General features: G+C 38.5%; 1 protein-coding gene across 2 annotated transcripts in view; it reads left to right on the top strand.

Moving 5' to 3' along the window:
• rnf213a (ring finger protein 213a) overlaps positions 1-25,360 on the top strand; it is a 104,428-nt gene extending 79,068 nt beyond the window's left edge. For both annotated transcript variants that reach the window (XM_051714302.1, XM_051714301.1), the window contains exons 61-68: positions 1,601-1,684; positions 1,789-1,969; positions 10,393-10,594; positions 11,791-11,868; positions 16,515-16,712; positions 20,911-21,000; positions 21,091-21,269; positions 24,492-25,360. In XM_051714302.1, the coding sequence (XP_051570262.1) occupies positions 1,601-1,684; positions 1,789-1,969; positions 10,393-10,594; positions 11,791-11,868; positions 16,515-16,712; positions 20,911-21,000; positions 21,091-21,269; positions 24,492-24,645 (1,166 nt within the window). In that variant the 3' untranslated portion in view covers positions 24,646-25,360. The remainder of the gene's footprint in view (positions 1-1,600; positions 1,685-1,788; positions 1,970-10,392; positions 10,595-11,790; positions 11,869-16,514; positions 16,713-20,910; positions 21,001-21,090; positions 21,270-24,491) is intronic.
• The last annotated feature ends 1,939 nt before the right edge of the window (positions 25,361-27,299 follow it).

The following is a 27,299-nucleotide window of genomic DNA, read 5'->3' as shown; positions in this document are numbered from 1 at the left end:
ATATATATATATATATATATATATATATATATATATATATATATATAATTTTATTATGAATTTAATGACACAAACGCAAATTTAAAGTGTCGTAACCCTCAAGTAAAAAGTAATAATATATTTTCTTTGCATCTTGAATACATGTGAATTTACACATCTTGGTCATTATTTTAAAAAAAAAGGGTTTTTACAAAAAGGGTTTTTTAAAATCACGAATAACAATGTTTTCTTGGAATTTTACCATTTGACGTGAACCTGAACAAACCTTATGATGTCTTACCAGTTTTTTTTTTTTTTTTTTTTTTTTTTTATATAAGAGTCAAGAGGGTCTGCAGTGGTCCGCTCTGTTACATAATTTCCTGTTTTATGCATGTTGGTTATTCCAGGGGTTTTCAGTGTTTTTGATTCCAGGGTCCCCCAAATATGACGATCCCCTTGCAAATGAACCCCTTTCTAAATTATGAAGGCAGATCCCATTTATAATGTGCGAGAAAAATAGCAAGCGTGATATTATAAAGACTACATGCTGTTTGTAAAATTAAACAACAGGCATTTACGTTGTTATTATATTTAAGCCAAAATAAATTATTAAAATATTATATAGAAAACATTAACTGTACTGTTAGATGCATAAATCTGAAAAGAAACATTTTTAATTCAGTTCAAATTTATTTATATACCACTTTCACAATAAATATTGCTCCCAAGCTGTAGTTTTACAGAGAAAAAAATATGGCTCAATACAGTAAATAGAATAAAATAATCACAATTAATCTAATGATTTCCAGCTACTCTTAAAGGGATAGTTCACCCAAAAATGAAAATTCTCTTATGATTTACTCACCCTCCTGGCATCCCAGATGTGTATGACTTTCTTTCTTCTGCAGAACAGAAATTAAGATTTTTAGAAGAATATCTCAGCTCTGTAGGTCCATACAATATATGCTTTCAAAGTTTTGGTCACCATGCAAAGGCGGCATAAAAGTAATCCAGACAACTCCAGTAGTTAAATCCATATCTTCAGAAGCGACATGACAGGTGTGGGTGAGAAACAGACCAATATTTACGTTATAAATCTCTACTTTCACTTTCACTTCCAAATTCTTCGAATTCTTTGTGCATATCGCCACCTACTGGGCAGGCAGGAGAATTTATAGTAAAAAATACTAAACTAAAATATTGATCTGTTTCTCTCCCACACCTATCTTATCACTTCTGAAAATATGGATTTAACCACTGGAGTCATATTGATTACTTCTATGCTGGCTTTATGTGCTTTTTTTTAGCTTATCATTTTGGTTACCATTCACTTGCATTGTATGAACCATCAGAGCTGAAATATTCTTCTATAAATGTTCATTTGTGTTCTGCAGATGAAAGAAAGTCAAACACATCTGGGGTGGCATGAGGGTGAGTAAAGGATGAGAGGATTTTCATTTTTTGGGTGAACTATCCCTTTAATTGTAAAACTGAAAGCATGTCCATCATAAAAGAGGCGTTTTTTTTTTTTTTTTGCAAAATGTTTTAAATAAATTAAAAGATCCAGACTCAAAAATTGAGTGTTTTACTTCATTAACCCTTTTGTGTTTTCATTCAACAGCGTCATTTAATGCTTGGTATGAAAAACAGATTAAAGTCTTCTTGTCTACATGGAACCAACTCAGAGTATCTCTGGCCACCACAGGTAAGCAACTCCTACATAGTGCCATTGCAGAGTAATTACAGGACAGGCGTGTTTTATTTTTTTTCCACTGCTGAATGTGAAATGACATTTTGTATGTGTGGCAGGTGAGATAAAGCTGCCAGTGGAGTACACTCAGGATGATCTGGGTTGGGACGCAGATCTGCAGGTGCTGTTGCCTCAGAGACGAGGTCTGGGCTTGTGCTCCACCGCGCTCATCAGCTATCTCATCACCCTTCATAATGACCTCATTTACACTGTGGAAAAACACACCAGAGAGGAGACTGGGTAAGATCTGCAGTAGATGAGCAAGTCATTAGCAGACCCAGATGGAACATTTTTCACATTTTCTGTGCTGATTTTCTGGGGAAATCCGGAAAACAATAAACCAAGCAAAACACATCCTAAAGACTTGAGACTTAAATTGTACTTTTACCGAAATCGAAGAATGAACGGGTGTATATTATTCATATTTGGGCCATGTATAGCGTGTAAGCGCATTAGCATATTTAAATGCTCCTCTATATGCCAGGCCCAGCAGTGTGGACGGTGTCCGAATGTCCAAAAACAGTATATGGTTGCTGGCCTGTGATGCACATGTGGATAATGCAAGTTCAGTGGTGCGTTCAAGTCCTCCTGGGAAGTTCGTACTTACAAGGTCGGAAATGGTAAATACGATGTTATGTTCGTTCAAGTGATTTTAATTGGAAAGAACCGACCCATTCAGCAATTTCATATTTTCTCTTTTTTTCACTTATTAGCGGAGGCTGGAATCTGTTTGTAGCGGAGGCTGGCATTCTGAGTAATTTACGCATAAAATGGGCCTTCACAAAAAATTTCCTTGGGATTCACAAACACCCCTGATTTGTTAGATAAAGGTGTGTATGTTAGTGAATACAAACATTCGTAAATATGGGGCGTGCATTTTCATTCACAATTATCGTAATCCACGCCCAAGAAAACGCCCAATAAGGAAGTCATCAGACAGGCTAAATGCGAACAGGGATATGCTGAACAGTAATGAAAGGGTTTTAAAAGGAAGTGCATTCAAATCACAAAATTTTGATTTAGAAAACACGCTGGTGTGGTCACAAAGAAAGTTCGTATGTTCTGGCATCGGTGGTTCTTTTGTGAATCAAACAGTCCAAGAGGTCAATAAAAAAGTCTGACCATTAAGCTTTAGTGTAAAAAAAAAAAAATTCAGTTTATGCCGGCATAAAGAGGTCTACCACTATTAACCTTCTCTGGTTCAGTTGAGCACACTGCCAACATCACTGGTGAAACTTTATGTAGGCTGAAGTATGATCGTAACAGGACTTCCCTTGCAACTGGAAGAATCTTCAGAGAAACTAACGAAATGCATGTAGAAGGTCTTTGGCCGAAACGCTGTGAGCTAATAAAGATTTGCAAGCTAAATGACAGTGTGCAGGGCTTTTTCTATTTTTTTACACATTGTATTGTGAACGCACCTGCCCGTGACATGTTTAGTTATAGGTTTAACAGCATTATCATTGACCATACGTTATTAACTGAACGCAATATATCAGTGTCTGTACTGATTTAGTGAAACCTAAACTATAGAGCTTTGTAAAAAATTAAAAAATCTGTCCAACCATTTACATTAGAGGGTATACATTTTTTCTGAGAAAATGCCAAGCACTTATGCTGAAAAAAACAATATAAAATTTAAGAAGCTGAGTTGGGAAAAAAAACTACAGTGGTGCTCAAAAGTTTGCATACCCTGGCAGAAATTGTGAAATTTTGTAACCATTAAATTGTTTTATTTTTTTTATTTAAAATGAAATCGTGAAATTCTTTTATTTAAGGATAGTGATCATATGAAGCCATTTATTATCACATAGTTGTTTGGCTCCTTTTTAAATCATATTGATAACAGAAATCACCCAAATGGGCCTGATCAAAAGATTACATACCCTTGAATGTTTGGCCTTGTTACAGACACACAAGGTGACACACACAGGTTTAAATGGCACTTAAAGGTTAATTTCCCACACCTGTGGCTTTTTAAATTGCAATTAGTGTCTGTGTATAAATACGTGGATGCACTGAGCAGGCTAGATACTGAGCCATGGGGAGCAGAAAAGAACTGTCAAAAGACCTGCCTAACAAGGTAATGGAACTTTATAAAGATGGAAAAGGATATAAAAAGATATCCAAAGTCTTGAAAATGCCAGACAGTACTGTTCAATCACTTATTAAGAAGTGGAAAATTCGGGGATCTCTTGATACCAAGCCAAGGTCAGGCAAACCAAGAAAGATTTCAGCCACATCTGCCAGAAGAATTGTTCGGGATACAAAGAAAAACCCACAGGTAACCGCAGGAGAAATACAGGCTGCTCTGGAAAAAGTCAGTGTGGTTGTTTCAAAGAGCACAATACAACGATACTTGAACAAAAATGAGCTGCATGGTCGAGTTGCTAGAAAGAAGCCTTTACTGCGCCAATGCCACAAAAGAGCCTGGTTACAATATGCCCGACAACACCTTGACACGCCTCACAGCTTCTGGCACACTGTAATTTGGAGTGACGAGACCAAATTAGAGCTTCATGGTCACAACCATAAGCGCTATGTTTGGAGAGGGGTCAATAAGGCCTATAGTGAAAAGAATACCATCTCCACTGTGAAGCATGGCGGTGGCTCACTGATGTTTTGGGGGTGTGTGAGCTCTAAAGGCATGGGGAATCTTGTGAAAATTGATGGCAAGATGAATGCAGCATGTTATCAGAAAATACTGGCAGACAATTTGCATTCTTCTGCACGAAAGCTGCGCAAGGGACGCTCTTGGACTTTCCAGCACGACAGTGACCCTAAGCACAAGGCCAAGTTGACCCTCCAGTGGTTACAGCAGAAAAAGGTGAAGGTTCTGGAGTGGCCATCACAGTCTCCTGACCTTAATATCATGGAGCCACTCTGGGGAGATCTCAAACGTGCGGTTCATGCAAGACGACCAAAGACTTTGCATGACCTGGAGGCATTTTGCCAAGACAAATAGGCAGCTATACCACCTGCAAGAATTTGGGGCCTCATAGACAACTATTACAAAAGACTGCACGCTGTCATTGATGCTAAAGGGGGCAATACACAGTATTAAGAACTAAGGGTATGCAGACTTTTGAACAGGGGTAATTTCATTTTTTTCTTTGTTGCCATGTTTTGTTTTATGATTGTGCCATTCTGTTATAACCTACAGTTGAATATGAATCCCATAAGAAATAAAAAATGTGTTTTGCATGCTCACTCATATTTTCTTTAAAAATGGTACATATATTACCAATTCTCCAAGGGTATGCAAACTTTTGAGCACAACTGCACACTTTTAAGAAATAAATGCAAGCATCAAAGAAACATTTTCAATTAAGTATATGGTTTATAAAGAACAGCTTTGTTTTTTTTTTTTTTTTTTTTTTTTACTAATTTATGTTATTTAAGGTTAGTTTTACTCATTTGATATTTAGTAAATTTGTACTTGTTTATTTTCACTTCTATCAAAATTTAGTCATTGCAATTTGTCTGAAAGAATAAAAAACGTTCGGATGTCATGTACGCATGATTTACACATGGTTGGTTCATACCAACGACACTTTTTTTTCGATATTTATCTAATTGCTTAATGATGACTAAGACATTACAGCTTTATTTTCTGTTATAGCATAATTTTCTGTAAAGTTGCTTTGAAAATGACTTGAAAAATTTTTTGACTTTGAAAATACGTAAACTTTCATAAATCTGAGAATTTACGTCAGAGCGGCTTTTTTTTTTTACACATTCATTTTGCTCGTGTTTTATAAATGAGGCCCCATTAGGTGTGTAATTACTTTATCTATTTCATTAATTCTAGTGCGGCCACATATAAACTAGAGTTTTACTAAACTGTAGTTTAGTTTGTATGCATTTGTTTGTACGGTTAATTGTAATAACGATAACGATAAAACTTGCCAGAAAATAACATTCATTTAGTCAGTTTATGCAGCAACAAGCTTTTGCATTGCAAGTGAGCAAGTGAATATATCATGATGGAGCCGCGGATGGCCGCCTCGGTGTGGAGTGCTCCTATTCTTTTGTTGTTTTTGTTTGTCCTGTGTATAGTAATCTTTTTCCAGTCAGTTTTACGAGGGATAAACTGTTGAATATTGGGCAGCATATACCAGACAATCTTTTCCCGTTTTTTGAATATTTGGACGCGCTGCTGGACATTTTAGTCGGAGGCGCAGCTCTGCTGTTCAAGAGATGCAGGCGAGGGAGATGAGCCGGCTCGCTGGTCAAGCTCCATCGGCGCGGCTTTCGAACAGCACTGCTGAGCATTCATCTAGCGAATCTCCGCTCTCTTCCTAACAAAACGGACGACTACATCTCCTCACCCATACAAACAAGGACTTTTCAAACTCTGCTGCCTTGAGCTTCACAGAAACCTGGCTGAGTGAAGCCATTCCGGACAGCGCATTACATCTGCCGGGCTTTCAGCTGTTCAGAGCGGATCGCACCACGGAGTTAACAGGGAAAACGAGAGGCGGTGGAACATGCTTTTACATCAGTGAAAGTTGATGTACGGATGTAACAACGTTAAAGAAGATGCGCTGTCCTAATTTGGAAGCACTCTTTATTAAATGTAAGACGTTCTACTCACCGTGGGAGTTTTCTTCATTTATTCTGGTGAGTGTGTATATCGCGCCAAATGTATGCATGAGTGCTGCGCTGCAACAGCTGGCTGATCAAATCACAGACACGGAACAACAATACCCGGACTGTTATTTGTATTCTTGGGGATTTTAACAGAGCAGATCTCACACATGAACTGCCCAAATACAAATAGCACATTACATGCCCAACCAGAGACAGAAATACATTGGATCATTGCTACACAACAATAAAGGATGCCTATCGCTCTATCCCTAGAGCAGCTTTGGGACTATCTGATTACTGTCTGGTTCATCTTCTTCCAACATACAGACAGAAACTAAAATCCACTAAGCCTGTAGTAAGGACTGTAATGCAATGGACCAATGAAGCAGAGCTGGAACTACAAGCCTGCTTTGATTGCACTGATTGGAGTGTTTTCGAGGCTGCAGCCACCGACCTGGATGAGCTCACAGATACTGTTACATCATATATCAGTTTCTGTGAGGATATATGCATTCCTACTAGGACTTATTTAACATTCAACAACGACAAACCATGGTTTACAGCAGAACTCAGGCAGCTTCGTCAGGCCAAAGAGGATGCTTACAGAGGTGGGGATAAAGTCTTGTAAAAAGTCTTGTACAGTCAGGCCAGGAACACACTGAATAAGGGAATCAGAGTGGCTAAAAGAAGATACTCTGAGAAGCTGAAAAACAAGTTTTCAGCTAACGATCCTGTATCAGTGTGGAGTGGCATGAAACAACTTACGAATTACAGGACTCCTACCCCCAACCCTGTGGTGGACCAATAACTGGCTGACGACCTGATTGAGTTCTACTGTAGATTTGAAAGGCCCAATCTCACACCCCACACCCACCCTGACCTTCACTTCACGCAAACACCAACACCTCCTGCAACCCCCCTCCTGCTACTCAACCTGCACTTAAGATCTGTGAAGAGGAGGTGTGCCATGTCTTTCGGAAACAAAAGACTAGGAAAGCTTCAGGCCCAGATGGGGTTTCACCCACGTGTCTTAGATCCTGTGCTAACCAGCTGGCCCCCATCTTCACACAGATCTTCAATAGATCGCTGGAGCAGTGTGAAGTTCCATGCTACTTCAAACGCTCAATCATCATTCATGTCCCAAATAAACCAAAAATCACAGGACTTAATGACTACTGACCTGTTGCCCTGACGTCTGTGGTCATGAAGTCATTTGAGAGACTGGTGTTGGCCCACCTGAAGGACATCACTGGAGCCTTTCTAGATCCCCTTCAATTTGCTAATCGAGCAAACAGGTCTGTGGAGGATGCAGTCAACATGGGATTGCATCATATCCTGCAACATCTGGACAGACCAGGGACATATGCAAGGATCCTTTTTGTGTACTTCAGTTCAGCTTTCAACACCATCATCCCAGCTATACTCCAGACTAAACTACACCAGCTCTCTGTTCCCACGTCTATCTGTAAGTGGATTACCAGATTTCTGAAGGACAGGCAGCAGCTTGTGAGACGGGAAATTCACTTCCAGCACCTCTACAGTCAGCACTGGTGCCCCCCAGGGATGTGTGCTCTCCCCACTACTCTTCTCCCTCTACACCAATGACTGCATCGCCAAGGACCCCTCTGTCAAGCTCCTGAAGTTCGCAGACGACACCACTGTCACCGGCCTCATCCAAGATGACGATTAGTCTGCATACAGAAGGGAGATTAAACAGCTGGCTGTCTAGTGCAGTCAAAACAACCTGGAGCTGAACACACTCAAAACAGTGGAGATGATTGTGGACTTTAGGAGGTACACCCCAACACTGTCCCCCCTCACCATTCTAAACAGCACTGTGGCAGCAGTGGAGTCATTCAGGTTCCTGGACACTACCATCTCACAGGACCTGAAGTGGGAGACCCACATTAACTCCATTGTGAAAAAGGCCTAGCAGAGGTTGTACTTCCTTCGCCAGTTGAGGAAGTTCAACCTGCCACAGGTGCTGCTGATACAGTTCTACTCAGCAGTCACTGAGTCTGTCCTCTGCACTTCAATAACTGTATGGTTTGGTTCAGCTACGAAAATCGGATATCAGAAGATTTCAAAGGACAGTTCGGACTGCTGAGAGGATTATTGGTTGCCCCCTGCCCTCCCTTCAAGAACTATACACTTCCAGAGTGAGGAAAAAGGCTGGAAAAATCACTCTGGACCCCACTCACCCTGTCCACTACATTTTTGAACTGTTGCCTTCTGGCCGAAGCTTCAGAGCTCTGAGCACTAGAACCGTCAGGCACAGGAACAGTTTTTTCCCTCAGGCTATCCATCTCATGAACAGTTAAAAATGCCCCATTGAGCAATAATTATGTGAAATTCACAGTCTAGTCTTTTTATATTTATCCAACACATCTAACTTCTTCTGTCATTACATTCCATTGCACTGTATATAACAGATTTGTATTTAGTTTTGCACTACGTTTGTGTGAATGTATGTATGATTGTGTCTGTGTGTGTATATATGTATGTGTATTTATGTATATATATATATATATATATATATATATATATATATATATATATATATATATATATATATATATATATATGTATGTGTGTGTGTGTGTGTGTGTGTGTGTGTGTATGTATGTGTGTGTGTATATATATATATATATATATATATATTTATATATATATAAAATAAAAAAATAAATTCACTTTGTCACACAGCCATATACACAAGTGCAATGGTGTGTGAAATTCTTGTGTGCAGTTCCGATCAACATAGCAGTCATGACAGTGTTGAGACAAATACCAATTTACAATAACATCAAATTAACACAGCACAATTTAAACGTCTGATATACCCATAGTTACAACATATACAAATAATAACATACACTGTACAGTATACAATACGCACAATATAGATACACATTATTCAATAAAAATAAAAAATATATAAAAAAGTATGTATAGTAGTATATATAGAATGTACAGTAGGTTGTATTGTACTGTATTGACATTCAGGCTGTCGGTTGATAGTAAGTTGTTAAGAGAGAATATAATAATAATATAATTTATGACAGTCCGGTGTGAGATATAAGAGTAAGGGTAATAAAGTGCAGTGCTGATGTATTTTGATCGTGGGAGATCAAGAGTTCAGAAGTCTGATTGCTTGGGGGAAGAAGCTGTCATGGAGACGGCTGGTGCGGGTCCTGATGCTGTGATACCGCCTGCCTGATGGTAGCAGTGAGAGCAGCCCATGGCTCGGGTGGCTGGAGACTCTGATGATCCTCCGAGCTTTTTTCACACACTGCCTGGTATATATGTCCTGGAGGGAGGGAAGCTCACCTCCGATGATGTGTCTGGCAGTTCGCACCACCCTTTGCAGGTTGTAGGCGGTGCTATTGCTGTACCAGGCGGAGATACCAGTCAATTCATATGTGTGTGTGTGTGTGTGTGTGTGTGTGTGTGTGTGTGTGTGTGTGTGTGTGTGTATATATATATATATATGTGTGTGTGTGTGTGTGTGTGTGTGTGTGTGTGTGTGTGTGTGTGTGTATATATATATATATACTGTCTTATTGTGTATTCTATATATACTTTATTTTCTATTAAATTTTTTATTTATTTATTTTTATTCCATTTTTTATTATTTTTTATTATTGTCTATGTCTTGTTGCTGTTTTGTATTGTTGTGCACTGGAAGCTCCTGTCACCAAGACAGATTCCTTGTATGTGTAAGCATACATGTCAATAAAGCTGATTCTGAATCTTCTGATTTACAACAAAACTACACAGTCAAAATCCTCAAGTAAAATCGAATCATTACCAGTAACAATTTGCTTCCGCCATTAGTCTTAAATCAACACACCCCCAACTTGGAAAGTCGGAGCTCACAGAAAATCCTGTGTTTCCCATTTGTAATTACGACTTTATGGTGATGTTCATGTGTGCTTAACTCGTAAATACAATCATTCCGAAATGACCACACCGTAAATCTGCCTCACAATATTTCTTGATTCTGCTCTTTTATATTGTTAATAAAGGAGTAAAAAGAACAACATTAAACTAAATTTCTTGTATTTCAGTTACACTGTGAGCCCAGTGGATCTGACGGAGCTGCACGTGATCCGTTATGAGTACGAGCGAGATCTGCTGCCGCTGGTGCTGTCTAACTGTCAGTACAGTATGGAGCGCGGTCAGGAAACGCTGCTTGAGTATGACCTGCCCAACATACAACAACAAATCCTCACACGCTTTCTACAGGGCAAACCACACATCACTGTTAATGTACGTCATCCACAGCACTGCAAAGAGCCAATTCAAAATTCTTTTGATAACTTATTGTCACGAGGGTCTCAAGATGATACATGTCAGATTTCCTGTGAATCAGACCAACAGTCTAAGAGGAGTTTGAAAAAGTTTCTGAAAACTCAAAATGTTGTATGGAATATCTACATAGCAATTAGAGTACTTCGTAATGACATTATTTTGGCCCTGACATATCTATTCTTTGAAATTTGGCAATTTTGGTCATTTTCTCCACTCTTTTTAACTTAAGGGAACTGCTGGGACTCCAATAATTACTGCTATATTTCTGTCTTGTTTTCCTGTAAAAAAAAAAAAAAAAAAAAAAAAAAAAGTGAATTAAAGAATACAATTTGCAAAAATAGTAAGGGAATAGTTCTCCCAAAAATTAAAATTCTGTCATCATTGACTCGCCCTCATGTTGTTTCAAACTCATGTGACTTTCTTATTCAGTTGAACATTAAAGAAGGAGATAGGCAGAGTGTTAGTTTCAGTCATCATTCACTTTCATTATATGCATAAAAAAAAAAAAAAATTTCCTCTTAAAAAAATTGGTCAAATCTTCTTTTTAAAGAAATATTCCGGGTTCATTACAAGTTAAGCTCAATCAACATCATTTGTGGCATAAAAATTACTTTTGTGTCCTCCCTCCTTTTATTTAAAAAAAAGTGAGTTACAGTGGAGGATTTAAACAGAAATGTGAAGATTATAATTGTATAAAAGCACTTACATTAATTCTTCTGTTAAAACGTGTGTATTATTTGTGCTGTAAAGTTGTTTAAATTGTCATTTTAGGGTTTGTTGACATTACATCGTCATGGTAACGAAGTTGTAAAATTGGCCATAACTTTACACAGATGCGGTTAGTAAGTGATTTTATCACACTAAAATCATGTTAACACACATTGTTTATGTCTTGTGTCTGTACTTTTGAAACAGTGAGTATTTTAACATTCAAAAATTGGCCCTATTCACTTCCATTGTAAGTGCCTCACTGGAACAGATTTATTTATTTTTCTTTATAAAGAAAAGGAGGAACAAGTCGAAATAATTTTTGTGGTAATCAACATAATGCCACAACTGCTGTCGACTGAGCTTAACTTGTGTTGAACCTGTAATTTTTTGTAGTGTAGGAGTAGATAACAGAGTAAAACAAATGTATTTTGTTGTTTTTTCAGGGGATTCCGACACTGGTCAGCAGACATGACAGAAACTACGAGATCATATTTAAGGATGTGAAGAGCAAAGTTCAACAAGTAAGTCTTCTCATCATCTGCCTTAGGAAGATTAAATCCAGCCCGTCATTTTAACCCTTGTGTAGGGTGACCAGATGACCATGACAAAAAATTTAATTTGAGCATAATGGGATTATTAGAAGAAATGTAATAGTATAATTACATAATTGGAATATTTGACAAATTACAACAGATTAAAATGCTCTACTCTCTTGAATTTAAAAAGATGAAAAATCCATTCAAGTTATGTAATTTTATTTGTAGCCTACTTCTGGAAAATATATCCCAAAATGTGAGGCTACACTTTTCCTAACCAAAAGAAAATATGATCCTTTCTTTCTCTTTAAATAGTGAACGCTGGCTGTTATGTATATGGATTGATGCATGATTTTCTTAAGCGTTTATTTGAGGACACAGAGAACTTCAGAAACAACAATAGTTAAAGTGCTCACAGACAGCACAGGTTCACTGGCTTTTTACCTGCAAGTCAATTCACAGTGGGCCACCTTTACCTGGGTTATTTTTAGGGCATTTTATAGAACATAAAAACACTGTATTCTTTACTGATGTGCGCAGTACTGGAAAAGTCAGGAGAAATACTGATATGCTCGTTTTGGACGGGATTAAAATAAATGAGAAGTTCTTGTAATCATTACATTGCCACACATAAAACAAATCCCATCCATATAGTGGTTTATGACATCACATGGCTCGTTGATACAGGGTTGTGATTTTACTGATGGTATGGCAGAGCAGTGGTTCTCAACCTTTTTGACTACAAGGCCCCTCATTGTCCAAGACAATATTCAAAGGCCCCCCAGAACACACAAAGTCGTTACGAATTTTGTGATTCATTCCAGAAGTTAAAAGAACGGTATGTTCTTCAGTAAATACAGAAAGAAAAAGAAATTTATTATAGCAAGTTATATTATTATGTTATAGCTTATTAAGTCATCTTGAGGCCCCCTTGGAAGTTTGCCAACCACCTGGTTGAGAACCACTGTGTCAGAGGATGCATATTAGGAAGGGGATGCATTTTTTTAAATTTATTTTTTATAAATAAAAAATATAATTTACATTTTTACAATTGTTTTATTCAATTTTTTTCCTTGTATGTGTAAGCATACTTGACAATAAAGCTCATTCTGATTCAGGCACGAGTAAACGTTCCTTATGGGCTGACAGACAGCAGCAGAGATCCCTCCCCCCAGGAATGAACGATTCTCTCATTATTCATCACAAGTTTTTCAATACAGAAAAAGCATGAAGCACAACAATGATCATTTTCATAAAATATTAGGCTAAGACTGATTATCAGGAAAAAAGGCATCCCGACTGTAACTCCGTCAGGACACGGGACAAGAGTTGTAAAATCGGGACTGTCCCAATTTTATCGTGACCTCTGGTCACCCTACCCTTGTGTTGTGTTCGTTTTGTGCTAACACAGTTTGTGTTCCCAGTCAAAAATGACCGGTCACTAAGATTATTTATAAATCTCTGATATTCCATATATTATTACAAGATTTTGCATTAGATCTTTATCAGCTTCTTTTCTAGTAATTATGTACTCCATTTTGAACATACAGTGCCTTGCAAAAGTATTCAGACCCTTGACCAATTCTCTCATATTACCAAATGGTAAAACTGGTACACTGCAATTTCATTCTGATTGATATTTTATTTTAAAACACTGAAACTCAAAATCAATTATTGTAAGGTGACATTGTTTTTTTGTTGGGAAATATTTTTTTATGAAAAATAAAAAACTGAAATTGCTTGCATAAGTATTCAACCTCCACACATTAATATTTGGTCGAGCCACCTTTTGCTGCAATAACTGTTTAAGTCTTTTGGGGTACATATGTACCAGCTTTGCACACAGTGACGAAGTGATTTTGGCCCATTCTTCTCGGCAGGTTTTCTCCAGGTTGTTCAGTTTGGTTGGGTGATGCTTGTGGACTGCAATTTTCAAATAGTGCCACAGATTCTCAATAGGATTGAGATCAGGACTTTGACTGGGCCACTGTAGGACATTTATCTTTTTGTTCTTGAGCCACTCCAATGTTGCTTTGGCCTTGTGCTTGGGATCATTGTCCTGCTGAAAGGTGAATTTCCTCCCAAGCTTCAGTTGTTTTAGCGGACTGAAGCAGGTTCTCTTGCAGTATTTCCCTTTATTTTGCTCCATTCATTCTTCCTTCAATTCTAACAAGATGCCCAGTCCCTGCTGATGAGAAGCATTCCCACAGCATGATGTTGCCACCACCATACTTCACTGTAGGGATGGTGTGTCTTGAGGCATAGGAAGTGTTAGGTTTGTGCCACACATAGCGCTTTGAGTTTTGGCCAAAAAGCTCTATCTTGGTCTCATCTGACCACAAAACCTTCTCCCACATCGCAGCTGGGTCACTCACATGCTTTCTGGCAAACTCCAGACATACTTTCAGATCGTAATTTTTGAGTAACGGCTTCTTTCTTGCCACCCTCCCATACAGGGCAGCGTTATGCAGTGCTCTTGATATGGTTGACTGGTGCACCATTATCCACTCCCAGCCACTGAACTCTGGCACTCCTTCAAAGTGATTGTTGGCCTCTCTGTGGCTTCTCTCACTAGTCTCCTTTTTGGGACGGCCTTTTCTTGGCAGTGCCTGGGTGGTGTGGTGCAGCTTCCACTTCCTGATTATTGATCCAACTGTGCTCACTGGGATATCCAAACATTTGGATATTATTTTGTACCCTTTCCCTAATCTATGCATTTTTATTACTTTATCTCTAACTTCTGTGGAATGCTCTTTGGTCTTAATTTTCCTTCAGATTCACAGCCTGACCAATGATCCTTCAACAATGGGTTTTTTAATCCAGAAAATGTGATTGCAACTTTAATGATTCACAGGTGGATGCCAATGGTAAAGTAATTGTGTCCTCATTAGGGCAATTTCTTTCATTGGTGTAACCTGGCAGCTTCCACAGCACAGGGGTTGAATACTTATGCAAACAAGATGGTTCAGTTTTTTTTTTTATTTTATTATTTTTTTTTTTATATATTTCCCAACATAAAACCAATGTCACCTAAAAATAATTGATTTTGAGTTCCAGTGTTTTAAAATAAAATATCAAACAACGAAATTTCAATGCACCATTTGTAATTTAGTAATATGAGATAATTGGTCAGGGTTCTGAATATTTTTGCAAGGCACTGTATATTTTTATAGATAGAATGATTAATTGAACTGAGCTCATACCGGGCCAGTGGGGGGCACTACCTGCAGAAAACAAAACAAAAATATATAATAATTACATAATAAATTAATAACCACTTGCTTGATCTGAACAAAATAGATGTCATTTTGAAGCTTAAAATCTGGACTTTGCAATGCATGAAGATGATCCTACCAATTATTAAATAATCATTTTTAATTTGCTGACAAATTAGAACGGTTTCATTCTCATAAAAAAGATTAGGGGGCCTGGGTAGCTCAGTGGTAAAAGATGCTGGCTACCACCCCTGGAGTTCCCTAGTTCGAATCTGAGTGACTCCAGCCAGGTCTCCTAACAACCAAATTGGCCCGGTTGCTAGGGTGGGTAGAGTCATATGGGGTAACCTCCTCGTGGTTGCTATAATGTGGTTCGTTCTCGATGGGGCGCGTGGTGAGTTGAGCGCGGATGCCGCGGTGGATGTCTCCGTGGCAACGTGCTCAACAAGCCACGTTATAAGATGCGTGGGTTGATGGTCTCAGACGTGGAGGCAACTGGGATTCATCCTCCGCCACCCGGATTGAGGCGAATCACTACGCCACCACGAGGACTTAAAAACGCACTGGGAAGTGGGCATTCCAAATTGGGTGAAAAAGGGGAAAAATAAAAAAAAATAAAAAAAAGATTAGATAGCCATGTGTTACATATCGTTTAAAAGGTCTCAATTTGTAGAATTGCAAATTTGTTTCACTCAATAAGTGAAATTTGTTTCACTCAGAGGCCAAACTGCAGTGAGTATTAGTGAATGGAATTCCCACTGACACACATAAATATAATAAACTGGAGTTGCTTTTTGTCAGGTTTTCCTTATTTATTCCTGAAACATACATATAACAGAGTCAATGACATATCGTAACTTACAGCAGACTATCCCGATTAAAACGAGCTCAAACACAACATAATATGATAAGCAGATATTGAAATATTCCTCAAAGAGTGTACATGGAAAGACGATGCATAAAAGGGTGCTCAACACACACTGTGTGTGTGTGTGAGAGTGTGTGTGTTGTGTTGTGCACATGTCCGAGGACTTGTGTGTGCAAACACACATGCACATATGTGCTATCTAAAGGATTTGTATGCTGCTGAACACTTAATATTTCTTCATTTTGTAGTCTAATCCATTCCCTTCATTCGGGAACACAACAAGTGTAACGAAGTTAAATAAAACCAAAACAATTTAAAGAATATGGTCCACATTTTTTGTGTTTTCAGATACCAAATGTGAACAAAGTCAAGAAATGTATTCCAGTTGTATTAAGAAATAAAAAATAAAAATGTATAAGAAAAAAAATGTCAAAAATGACCAGAACACAACACAAGAGTTAAAGTAACATTTAAGCAGTATATTCACAATATAGCACAGCTTTGAGTGCCTTATTGCTTCTTTGTAATATGGTATTGTGTATGTGCAGGAGTCGTTGCAGCCTCTGACGCAGTTCGAGCTGGTGAAAGAGCTGCAGAGCTACAGTGAAGTGTGTGAAGCACTGTCTACAGTCGAGCTGGCGCTGGGGTTCCTCGCCATGACGGGTGGAGAGCCACAAATGCAGCTGAGCTCATATTTGAAGGAGGTGTTACAGATGGCCGAGCAGACGGCCCCACACGTCTTCAAGGTTTCTCAAGCACACTCACGTTCATTATTATCTGTCTGTGTATAGACTGTCAGTGTGGTCACACACAGTTTCAAACACACTTAATATCAACCTTAAGAAAATGTTGGTAGCTAAACCTAATATTATATGAGCTGTTTATTTTAGTTAAGTTTTTAGGTTTCTGCAACACTCTAACCAAAATGTCTGATAGAACTCTGATTCTATGTGATCTATAAGCATTAAATAAGCAACATTAAATAAACATAAAAATTAATACAATTTATAAAATTAAAAATAGTAAATTGAAATAAAAAGATACACCAGAAAGGATAACAGAGCAATTAATATGGTTGCAGATTTAGGCTAATTAAGATTAAGCTGTAGCTGTAGCTCGCTAGTTACAGTGCTGTAAAAAAGTATTTGCCCACATCCTGATTTCTTCTGTATTTGTGTGTATCTCATGCTAAATTTTCAAACATTCAAACAAAATCAAACATAAAACAAAGGCAATCTGAGTAAACACAAAATACAGTTTTTAAATGATAATGTTATTTATTGAAGCAAAAAAGTTATACAATACCAACTGGACCTGTGTGAAAAAGTATTTGCCCCTTAATTACTAATTCCCAAATCTATGAAACTGCATTCATAATGGGGTTCAACTGGACTAGACACACCCAGACCTGATTACTGCCATCCCTTTTCAATCAAATCAACACCTAAATAGAACTTTTTCAGTAGTATAAAGTTGGCTAAAAGGTCTCACCCAGTAGCACACTATGCCAAGGTCGAAAGAAATTCTAGAAATGATGAGGAAAAAGGTGATTGAAATACATTAGTCTGGGAAGGGTTACAAAGCTATTTCAAAGGCTCTGGGACTCCAAAGAACCACAGTGAGAGCCATTATCTCCAAATGGAGAAAACTTGGCACAGTTGCGAACCTTCCCAGAAGTGTTTGACCTTCCAAAATTCCTCCAAGAGCACAGCGACGACTCATCATGCAAGTCACAAAAAAGCCAAGGACAACATCCAAGGAACTGCAGGCCTCTCTCGCATCAATAAGGTCACTGTTCATGACTCCACTATCAGAAAGACACTGGCCAAAAATGGCATCCATGGAAGAGTGGCGAGGTGAAAACCACTGCTAACCCAGAAGAACAGTAAGGCTTATCTGAATTTTGCCAAAACTCACCTTGATGATCCTCAAACCTTTTAGGAGAATGTTCTGTGGACTGATTAGTCAAAAGTGGAACTGTTTGGAAGACAGGGGTCCCGTTACATCTGGCGTAAATCAAACACAGAATTTCACAAAAAGAATATCATACCTACGGTCAAGCATGGTGGTGGTAGTGTGATGGTGTGGGGATGCTTTGCTGCTTCAGGGCCAGGGCGACTTGCAATAATTGAGGGAAACATGAATTCTGCTCTCTACCAGAAAATCCTAAAGGAGAACATCTAGTCATCATTTTGTGAGTTGAAGCACAAGTGCAACTGGATTATGCAGCAAGAAAATGATCCAAAGCACAGGAGTAAGTCCACCTCTGAATGGCTCAAAAGAAGCAAAATTAAAGTTTTGGAGTGGCTTAGTCTAAGTCCTGACTTGAACCTGATTGAGATGCTGTGGCAGGACCTTAACCGGGCAGTTCATGCTTGAAAACTCCCCAATGAGGCTGAACTAAAGCAGTTCTACAAAGAAGACTGGGCCAAAATTCCACCACAGTGTTGTGAAAGACTGATCTCCAGTTATCAGAAGTGTTTGGTTGCAGTTGTTGCTGCTAAAGGTGGCACAACCAGATATTAAGTTTAAGGGGGCAGTTAGTTTTTCACATGGGTGATATAGGTGTTGGATAAGTTTTTTGCTTCAATAAAAAGTTATACAGATATATCTCAGATATATCTTTTTTATTATTTATTTATTTGTATCCCCTTGTCTCTCAATTTGGAATGCCCAATTCCCACTACTTAGGTGAGTAACCGCGTCACCACAAGGACTTACTCAGTCTGGGTGGCAGAGGACAAGTCTCATTTGCCTACGCTTCTGAGACCGTCAATCCACGCATCTTATCACGTGGCTCGTTTTGCACGACGCCGCGGAGACTCCCAGCATGTGGAGGCTCATGCTGCTCTCCGCGATCCACACACAACTTACCACGCGCCCCACTGAGAGCGAGAACCACTAATCGCGACCACGAGGAGATTACCCCATGTGACTCTACCCTCCCTAGCAACCGGGCCAATTTAGTCAGCTTCAATACTCACTGAGCCCCAGGCCCCCCGTTTAGAGCATTTTTTATGGGTTTCCCCTCATCATGAACAGTAAATGCTACTTTTACAACGTCACGTTTTTTCCTCATTAATGTGAAAATTACAAAGAATAGGAATTAAATATTACATGTTCTCAGGAGTGTCAGCCCTTCTACATTATGTGGCTATTATTATTTCTGCATTGAGTATTTAAATTCACAGTTTTTTAAAGTGTTTGTTCTCCAAAAACTGTGATATTATCACACTACTTTATCTCTGTGTCTGATCTAAATTGGGCAGATAAAGTCAGGTAAAATCAACCGTTATTGTTAATCTTCCATTCAGAATTTGCATTGTAAAAATCAATGACATCTGTAACTAATCAGTGTGGGATAATCCATGGGTAAGTGTGCGTTAAACGATTTTAATGCACTTCACGGCAACTCTGCTTTGTGTCGGGTGGTTCTTTGCCTCCCCATCGTGCATTAAAATAGTTTAACGCATACCTAGCCATGGATTATCCCTTACTTAATTACAGAAAAATATTAGTCATCATTTCTTTTCCTATAACATTAGTAACAGAGTAGAATTGGTAAGCTTTTTGTGTAAAAATATAGACATAAATAGAATGAGATAATGTACTTTTCTTCCTGCCGTGCTGTAATTGGAGTCACAATTATATGGATTGTTCCATTTTATAATAGGTGCAACCCTGTTGGTTGCATGCAGAAAGATTACAATTTATGTCTATGGTCATTAAAATAAGTTTTTGTACAATTAATTGAATATCAGATCAACAGATTGTCAAAATTATGAATTTAAAACTATCCACTTTCCGTCCTAGCATGCTGATAATATTTTATCTTAACTATAGCCATCTTTACACTGCAAAGGTGGCACAGAAGCAGCATCTGAAGTGGTATTTAAGTGTATTTACACAGACTGTTTAATGTTGCTCAGAGCAGGCATAAAATGCATTTACACAGCAGTTATGATGTGAATATTTTAAATATAAAGTTACGAATATAGAAAAACTAAATGAATGAAAATGTGAAGTTATATTTCTAAATATGAAACTATATTATGAAAAATATGCTCTATTTTGACAACAACAATGTTTAAGGCTGCTTTAATGCTGCATTTCATTTACACAGAGCCAAAGCAGCATCAGAACTGCCTTTGATACTAGGAGCTGCGGTGGGTCAGACAAGGCTTAATTTAGTCTGGCTTTTCGTCTTTTTTGAAATACAAAAAGACTTTTGAGCAGCTACAGAGCAGGCTTAACTTGGCTCTGTAAAGATGCTTATACAGTATCTAATAGGTCTCACTCTGAAGAATATGGGATTCGTGCCTCTAATGCTTTAAAACAGTCATGGGATGCTAAAGTGTATTTTCTTTTTTTTCCCTTTTTTTTCTTTTTTCTTTTTTTACCCAATTTGGAATGCCCAATTCCCAGTGCACTTTTAAGTCCTCGTGGTCGCATAGTGATTCGCCTCAATCCAGGTGGCAGAGGATGAATCCCAGTAGCCTCTGCGTCTGAGACCATCAACCCGCGTATCTTATCACATGGCTTATTGAGCGCGTTGCCACGGAGACAGCGCGTGTGGAGGCTTCACGCCATCCACCGCGGCATCCGCGCTCAACTCACCATGCACCCCACTGAGAACGAACCACATTATAGCGACCACGAGGAGGTTACCCCATGTGACTCTACCCTCCCTAGCAACCGGGCCAATTTGGTTGCTTAGGAGACATGGCTGGAGTCACTCAGCACGCCCTGGGATTCGAACTGGCGAACTCCAGGGGTGGTAGCCAGCGTCTTTTACCACTGAGCTACCCAGTCCCCCTTCCAATGTGTATTTTCATCCTATTTAAGGAAAGTGCCAATTGTTTAATGTTTGATGGGCAACAGAGTAGTCTTTTGATATGCATATCATGTAATGTGCAAGTGATAATTGTGAGTGTTTGTGTGCAGGCTTTGAGCAGGTGCAGTTTGAAACACTGTGTGGCGCTGTGGCAGCTTCTCAGCTCTCTCAAATCAGAGACGATGATTCGCCTGAAGGGGGTGAGAGACTCGATGCCAAACAGTGTTTTACATTGTGCTTCAAATGACTTTGAGTGTGCCATAATTACTGTGTGTTCATGTGCTCTTCAGGACCCATTTGTGTCAATCAGTGAAGAGTACAAGCGTCCCCTGCAAGAGGAACACAAAACTCTGCTCACTAGTTTTTTCACTAAAGCCAGTGCTGATAACTTCCTGCTGGAGATGCATGAGTTCCTGCTGTTGGTCTTGAAGAACCCTAAAGCCACAGACACCTTCAGACCTGACTGGGGGTGAGACTGCACCACTGTGACTCAACAGGAATATTGCATGCTTCATGAATGTTATCTGCATGTTAAAGTAGAGGAGGATGAATGAACCAGCTTAAAGACCTCATGAAATGGCTTGTAAATATTTTAATGCATTTCCTATTGAAATAGGAAGTTTGTGCAGGACATATTGAAGGGCTTGTCTTTTTTTAATAACCAGTAGTTTGTGTCACAGCCCAGATTAACTACATGATATTACAAGTCCGTGTCAAGTGGTATTAGGGGGAGGCGACAATCTCATTCTAGAGAGCTTTTTATTGGATGGAAATGTGTATACGTATAGTGCAAAATCAGTCAAATTTTTTGGGTTCCTTTTCCTGGAAGAGAACGGCTGTACACTTTTAAGGTGTATATCTTACTTACAGTAGAAGTTCACTTCCAAATAGATGACCTCACTTTAGACTTGGACTAAAAGCTACAAAACTCCAATTTATACACCTATACAACATACAGTATATATACACCTGTGTGTGTGTGTGTGTGTGTGTGTGTGTATATATATATATATATATATATATATACACACACACACACAGGTGTATATATACTGTGCATATATATATATATATATATATATATATATAGCATCCCATTGGTGCAATTCAAGCTGGAAGTACCGCATTCATGTTTGTGCAAAGTCAGCAAAGGGCAGGCAACCCAACTCCAGCTGTACAGACAACAGACCACACCGACAGACGCGATGGGAGAAAGGTGCCTCTGGTTGTTCCTTGCAGGGTATTCAGCCTTACAGGCTGCATATGTTTAGGATTAAGGTTGGGGCGGGGTTAGGCCATCTGCTGCCTCCCAGGAACACTGACTGAGAGCATAGAGAGCCGTTCATAAATGGCCAAATTCCGCACAACAGAATGGGACAGAATGCAAGGGTCTTGTGACTAGGGCTGTCACGATTATGAAATTTGGCTTATTAATAATTGTCATAGAAATAATTACGATTTACATTTAAATTTGAGGGCTTTTTATGATTTTTTCACAAATTGTCATATTTAAGGTGCATATGTGCTTAATACATATACATCTAAGAAGTCATTTATTTAGATTTAACTTGTATTTCTTATAATAAAATAGGGATATATGAGTTTATTTATGGCTTTAAAAACTTTTATTGCACAGGGGTAGAATGACATGAAAAGTATTTTTAAAATTCAACTTTAGTCTTTGTCAAATTTACATTTCACACAATATCACACATGCAAGAGTGTTGTTATTTTCGTTTATTACCATATATATATAGCTGTATATATCACAGCTGTGATTCGACCGTAGGCACGAGGCCACAGGGAATCACAGCCGTGCTGATACACAGACAGAACGGCATGATTGCAAGTGTGACATTGCTTTTAAACAGTTCACCGAACAAGTAAATAAATAACTAAGGAAAAAATGAGTACTGTCCCAAAAAACACACTTGTGTGTGAAACTACTTTCTTATGCCACCGATCAGGATCTGCTATTGATTGTTCAAAAGATGTGCCCAAGCCTCCTTTACTCATTTGAAAACATCACTTTTAAACTATTTGCGACGGCTTGGGCTGTTTCTAACAAGTTATTGGTGTAACAAGGGTGCGCGCGTATATGTGTGTCAAAGAGAGGGGGAGAGTGCGACTGAGTGTGTTATTACCTGCGTCTGTTGCGACACCCAAGCAGTAATGAACAGTAATGCTGAATCTCATAACTTTATTCCTCAGCTGTAGTGTGGTTGTAATCCACTCCAGGTGATTGTGGAGTGTTTTCAGAAATATCCTACGAGTATTTCACTCACGTTCGAATGTTTTTTTTTTTTTGTTTTTTTTTTCTCCGAGTGAAAACATGGCAGATGCCAGTTTCTTTCTTTCTTGGGGAACTCTGACTCAGGACAGGATTTATGACATTATTTTGACACTGACATAGGAACCTCCTCCATGTCGAAAGTTTCTGTGTCCTCACAACTCTGTAACTTGGTTATGAGGTAACGTGTGATTACTCTCAGCTGTGATCGGCAGTAATGCTGAAGTGGTTAGTTTAACTGTATTTCTCAGCTATAGTGTAGTAGTAATCAGAGCGATCATGGAGTGAGAGACAATGGCAGATGACTTCACTGAAACACTTACAACAGTGTCTTAACGTCAACTCAACTCGCTTATTACACACAAAAGACGGCCTTTTGTTGCAACCTGCTGGCTCAAATCTTTGTCACAGAGATTAATGAAAATCCCCACATCTAGCTGCTCGTACACATCTGCACTGCTCTTATACTCTAGTTTGGAACGCCACAAACACAAGCTGAGTGATACAAACAGTGAAGCATCCCAGTGGTGATATGACTCCTTTATCAGCACTCTTGGACCAGCCTCTCCTCCTCTGTTGCTTGTTATTAACACTGCGTGTATGAACCAACAACGAGCAAGAACACTTGCCATTACATAAACGTTAAATTGAAGTGAAACCGCAGCGCTTTGCATTCACTGTAAAAATCCTTGCTTATATTTTGGTGAGAGTTTCATGCAAACCACCACAGATGGCATGCACATCAAAGTGCTTTATCTTTAAATGCTCTCCAGTGAACATTTTTCAGATTAACAATTTTTTATTGATTCTCAAAAATGAACACAAAACATATATACACAGAATCAATCTTAACCCCCATTATTACCCCTCCCAATCACAACCCCACCCTGGCCCCAACAACATCTCAATGGTCGCAAATTATATAGACACACACACAAAAAATAAAATAAACAAATAAAAAGTATAATAATAATAATCACCCATCCATAAATGACATATACCCACCCCATTGAACCCACTGTACTTCCCCATTCTTCTAAACAACCCTTCCTCAAAGGCTGCTTCAGTGAACACAATGATGAATCATTGAATCAATTCAGTGAAACAGACTAATTCATGGAAATTAATCACAGACATTCATGGAATGAACTTAACAGGTCAAACACCATTTTGGCAACTGATATTTAAATTAAAAAAATTTTATGTTTTAAAACCGCTATTAAAACATCTCTGTCTAATATTCTCATATTCACAAGTTAAGGAATATAAGGAATAGGAGACAAGAAAGGATTATGAAAATAGTGTGATCACCATGATGTTCATGATGTTGCTTGATTTTATTAAGCATGTTGATATTTGGAACAGATCTCAAGTAACTGAAGTACTCATGTTTGTTTCCAGTCTGAAAGACACTGTTGGATCCTACATAGAGCGAAAAGATCTGGACATTCCTCCAGAGGTGGACGAGTTCTTCCCTCAAGAGATCCTGCTCTCACAATACATCGAAGCGTGGAAGTTCTTCGTTCTTCTCAGACAAGAACGAAACCAAAGATAGATCCTGGATGAAGCACTTTTGTAGTCTTTCTCAGCCTCTGAGAGCAAAATCCCAATTCTTCATATCAGGGAATAAATCTTAAACTGTGATGTAACTGTGTTTAGAACAATTGCTCAGAACTGACTTTTGAAACAGTGCCTTTTGTGCACCAAAGGCGTTACATGCTGCTGCATACGCACTCCATTTATAAACAAAACTGTATACTGTAATAGTAAGGTACAATCTGTCAAAGTCATCTATAAGTCGGCAAGTACAATAAACATTAGTATAACAATTCAACTCAATTGTAACTCCACCACTATAAACTTTTCCTTCCAGTTGTATGTTTTGGAAAAATTACTTTTTTATTTGTTTTCTTGAAGTTGCTTTATGATACATGTATAGACCTAAGGCACACATCTTCTTAGACACATTTTTGGATTTAAAATTGGGTGAATTCTCATATACACTCCACAACATGACCCAGACCTGAACACATTCTTCTCCATGTCTTAAAAGCACCTTTCGTGATAGTGTCATTGTATTGCTTAGTGTAGTTTAAAAGATGTTTTCAGATTTACAGCTTTTCAGGGATTTCTAACCTTGTGTTGAACTGCACTTTGTCATTCTCTGTGCCCTTGCTATCTATAAGCAACATTTCTATGGACCAACATGTTTGCTGGAATTTTCTGTGACATTTGATTAAAAGGTTATTAAATATCTTCATATACCTCAACTTAAAAGTAGTCATGTTGCTTTACCATTTCTGGATGAAGTGCATGAAGATCATGATGCCTTTTTTTGCATGTCAACGATTTTCCCCAGTTTAAAGGCTGGAGGGCGCCCAGTTGCTGTACTGTTGGTTTCTACTTGGCTTTCCTACTCCATTGCTGTATCCAACTTGGTCAGGCAGCAGACGATGTGCACTCCACTGTCTGCACTGCCATTGGTGACCACGTCATGACACTGCGCATTTTCAGTTGAACTCTGTAAATTACTGTCAGTGTGAATGGCCTGTAAGATGTACATGTGAACAGTGATGTATGGAACTCAACCAGCACTATTTAATATCCATTCTAACCAGTTCTTTGTTAAATTAGCCAAACTAATGTGTGTAAATCAATTGACCAACAGAGTGACTGGTGAATTTCTCATAGCTTTTTAAGTCCACTTAAAGCTGTTCAGTCCAAGATCAAGTTGGATTATCCTGATGATAATAATAATTATATATATATATATCCAAAGCTCAAGGACACTATACAGTCAAGCAAATTAATGCAGGAAAACAAATTCAGTACACCAGTCTACAAATTACAGAAAAGGATCATTTCAAGAATCATATCAGGAGAAAAAACAACAGACAGGGAGACAAAGTGTAGCAGTGAGAGAAAAGGTGAGTTTTGAGCTGAGTTTTGATGTAAATTTCATGGTGCAAGGTCCACCACCAATTGAAGAGAGTTGGAAACATGGTATAGTGAGCAGTGCAGAGTCAGAGGACCTGAGAGTGTGGACTGGGGTGTAAAAGGATGAAGCAGCTCTGAAAGGTCTAAACATCAGGAGGATTTTATAATGAATACAGGATAAGACAGGAAGCCAGTGCAGATTATATAAGGTGGGTGTAATATGGGAGAACTGTGACGTGTGTGTGTGAGACATCTGGCGACTGAGTTTTAAATGCATTGAAGCTTGTAAATGGTTTTAGAAGGAAGCACAATGAGAAGAGCAATGCAGTAATCAAGCACTAATTCTTGAGACAAGGGACAAAACGTCCTACAATTTAAGTGTCATCATGTTAAAAAATCAAGAAAATCATAATAAAAATACTGAAAAAGTTCAATTTAAAGTATATGTTTATACTTGGGGCATTCATTGTTTACAATTTTTTTGAAAATAATTTCATTAAAATGCATGCTCTGTACTTGGAAGCACTTAACCTGTCCTAAGCAAGAGGTCGCAATAGTAAACTGCCAAACAAAGTGTTTCAAAATGCAACACATTTATAAATATAAATATCAAATGAAAGGAAGGGATCTGTAAGATATCAAACAATAAATAAAGTAAACTTGATATTTTCCATAAAAACTGCCTATAAAATTTGTGTCCTCACTTTGCATCAACTCTGTCAGATTTGTTTATAATCCTGAATAAATCAGACAATGTCATGTTCAGCTATAACTCTGAGGACCCCTTTCCCACTTCCTGCTCATGGTGGATGCAACAGTAGGACACATGACGTCACAGCCTCAACATGTCACCTCCGTCATTCCCATTGTGATAATTTCTGTTAAAAATTGTGGCATTTTAGTTTAGGTTATATAGACAGCTTCAACTGAGGAAAAAAACTAAATGGCTCCAATGTACAACACATGTGCCCTGTCCCAATACCCACACTTGCGGTCTTGGCCACTTGAGTGCTCGTGCACGCTACAGTTAGTAAGTGTTCAAGACTGTCCCATGTCTAAAACATGCCAAAGCTCAGTGCACTTAACCCACACTAAATCCACACTAGTGCAAATACCGGAGTGGTCTTTCAGGCTAAATGTATCCCAGAGTTTATCACGATCAGGAGCCACACCCCACCTACCCGAGCGATCTGTGTATTTTCGTCATAATGACGTCAAGGAAAGCTTTTCAACAGAAGTTATTATAATCAGACAGTGAAACGTACGTGAAGC

Source organism: Myxocyprinus asiaticus, chromosome 13 (genome assembly GCF_019703515.2).
Source record: "Myxocyprinus asiaticus isolate MX2 ecotype Aquarium Trade chromosome 13, UBuf_Myxa_2, whole genome shotgun sequence".
Lineage (NCBI taxonomy): Eukaryota > Metazoa > Chordata > Actinopteri > Cypriniformes > Catostomidae > Myxocyprinus > Myxocyprinus asiaticus.
Note: the sequence above shows the minus strand (reverse complement) of the source record. Positions and strands in the feature narration are given on the sequence as shown.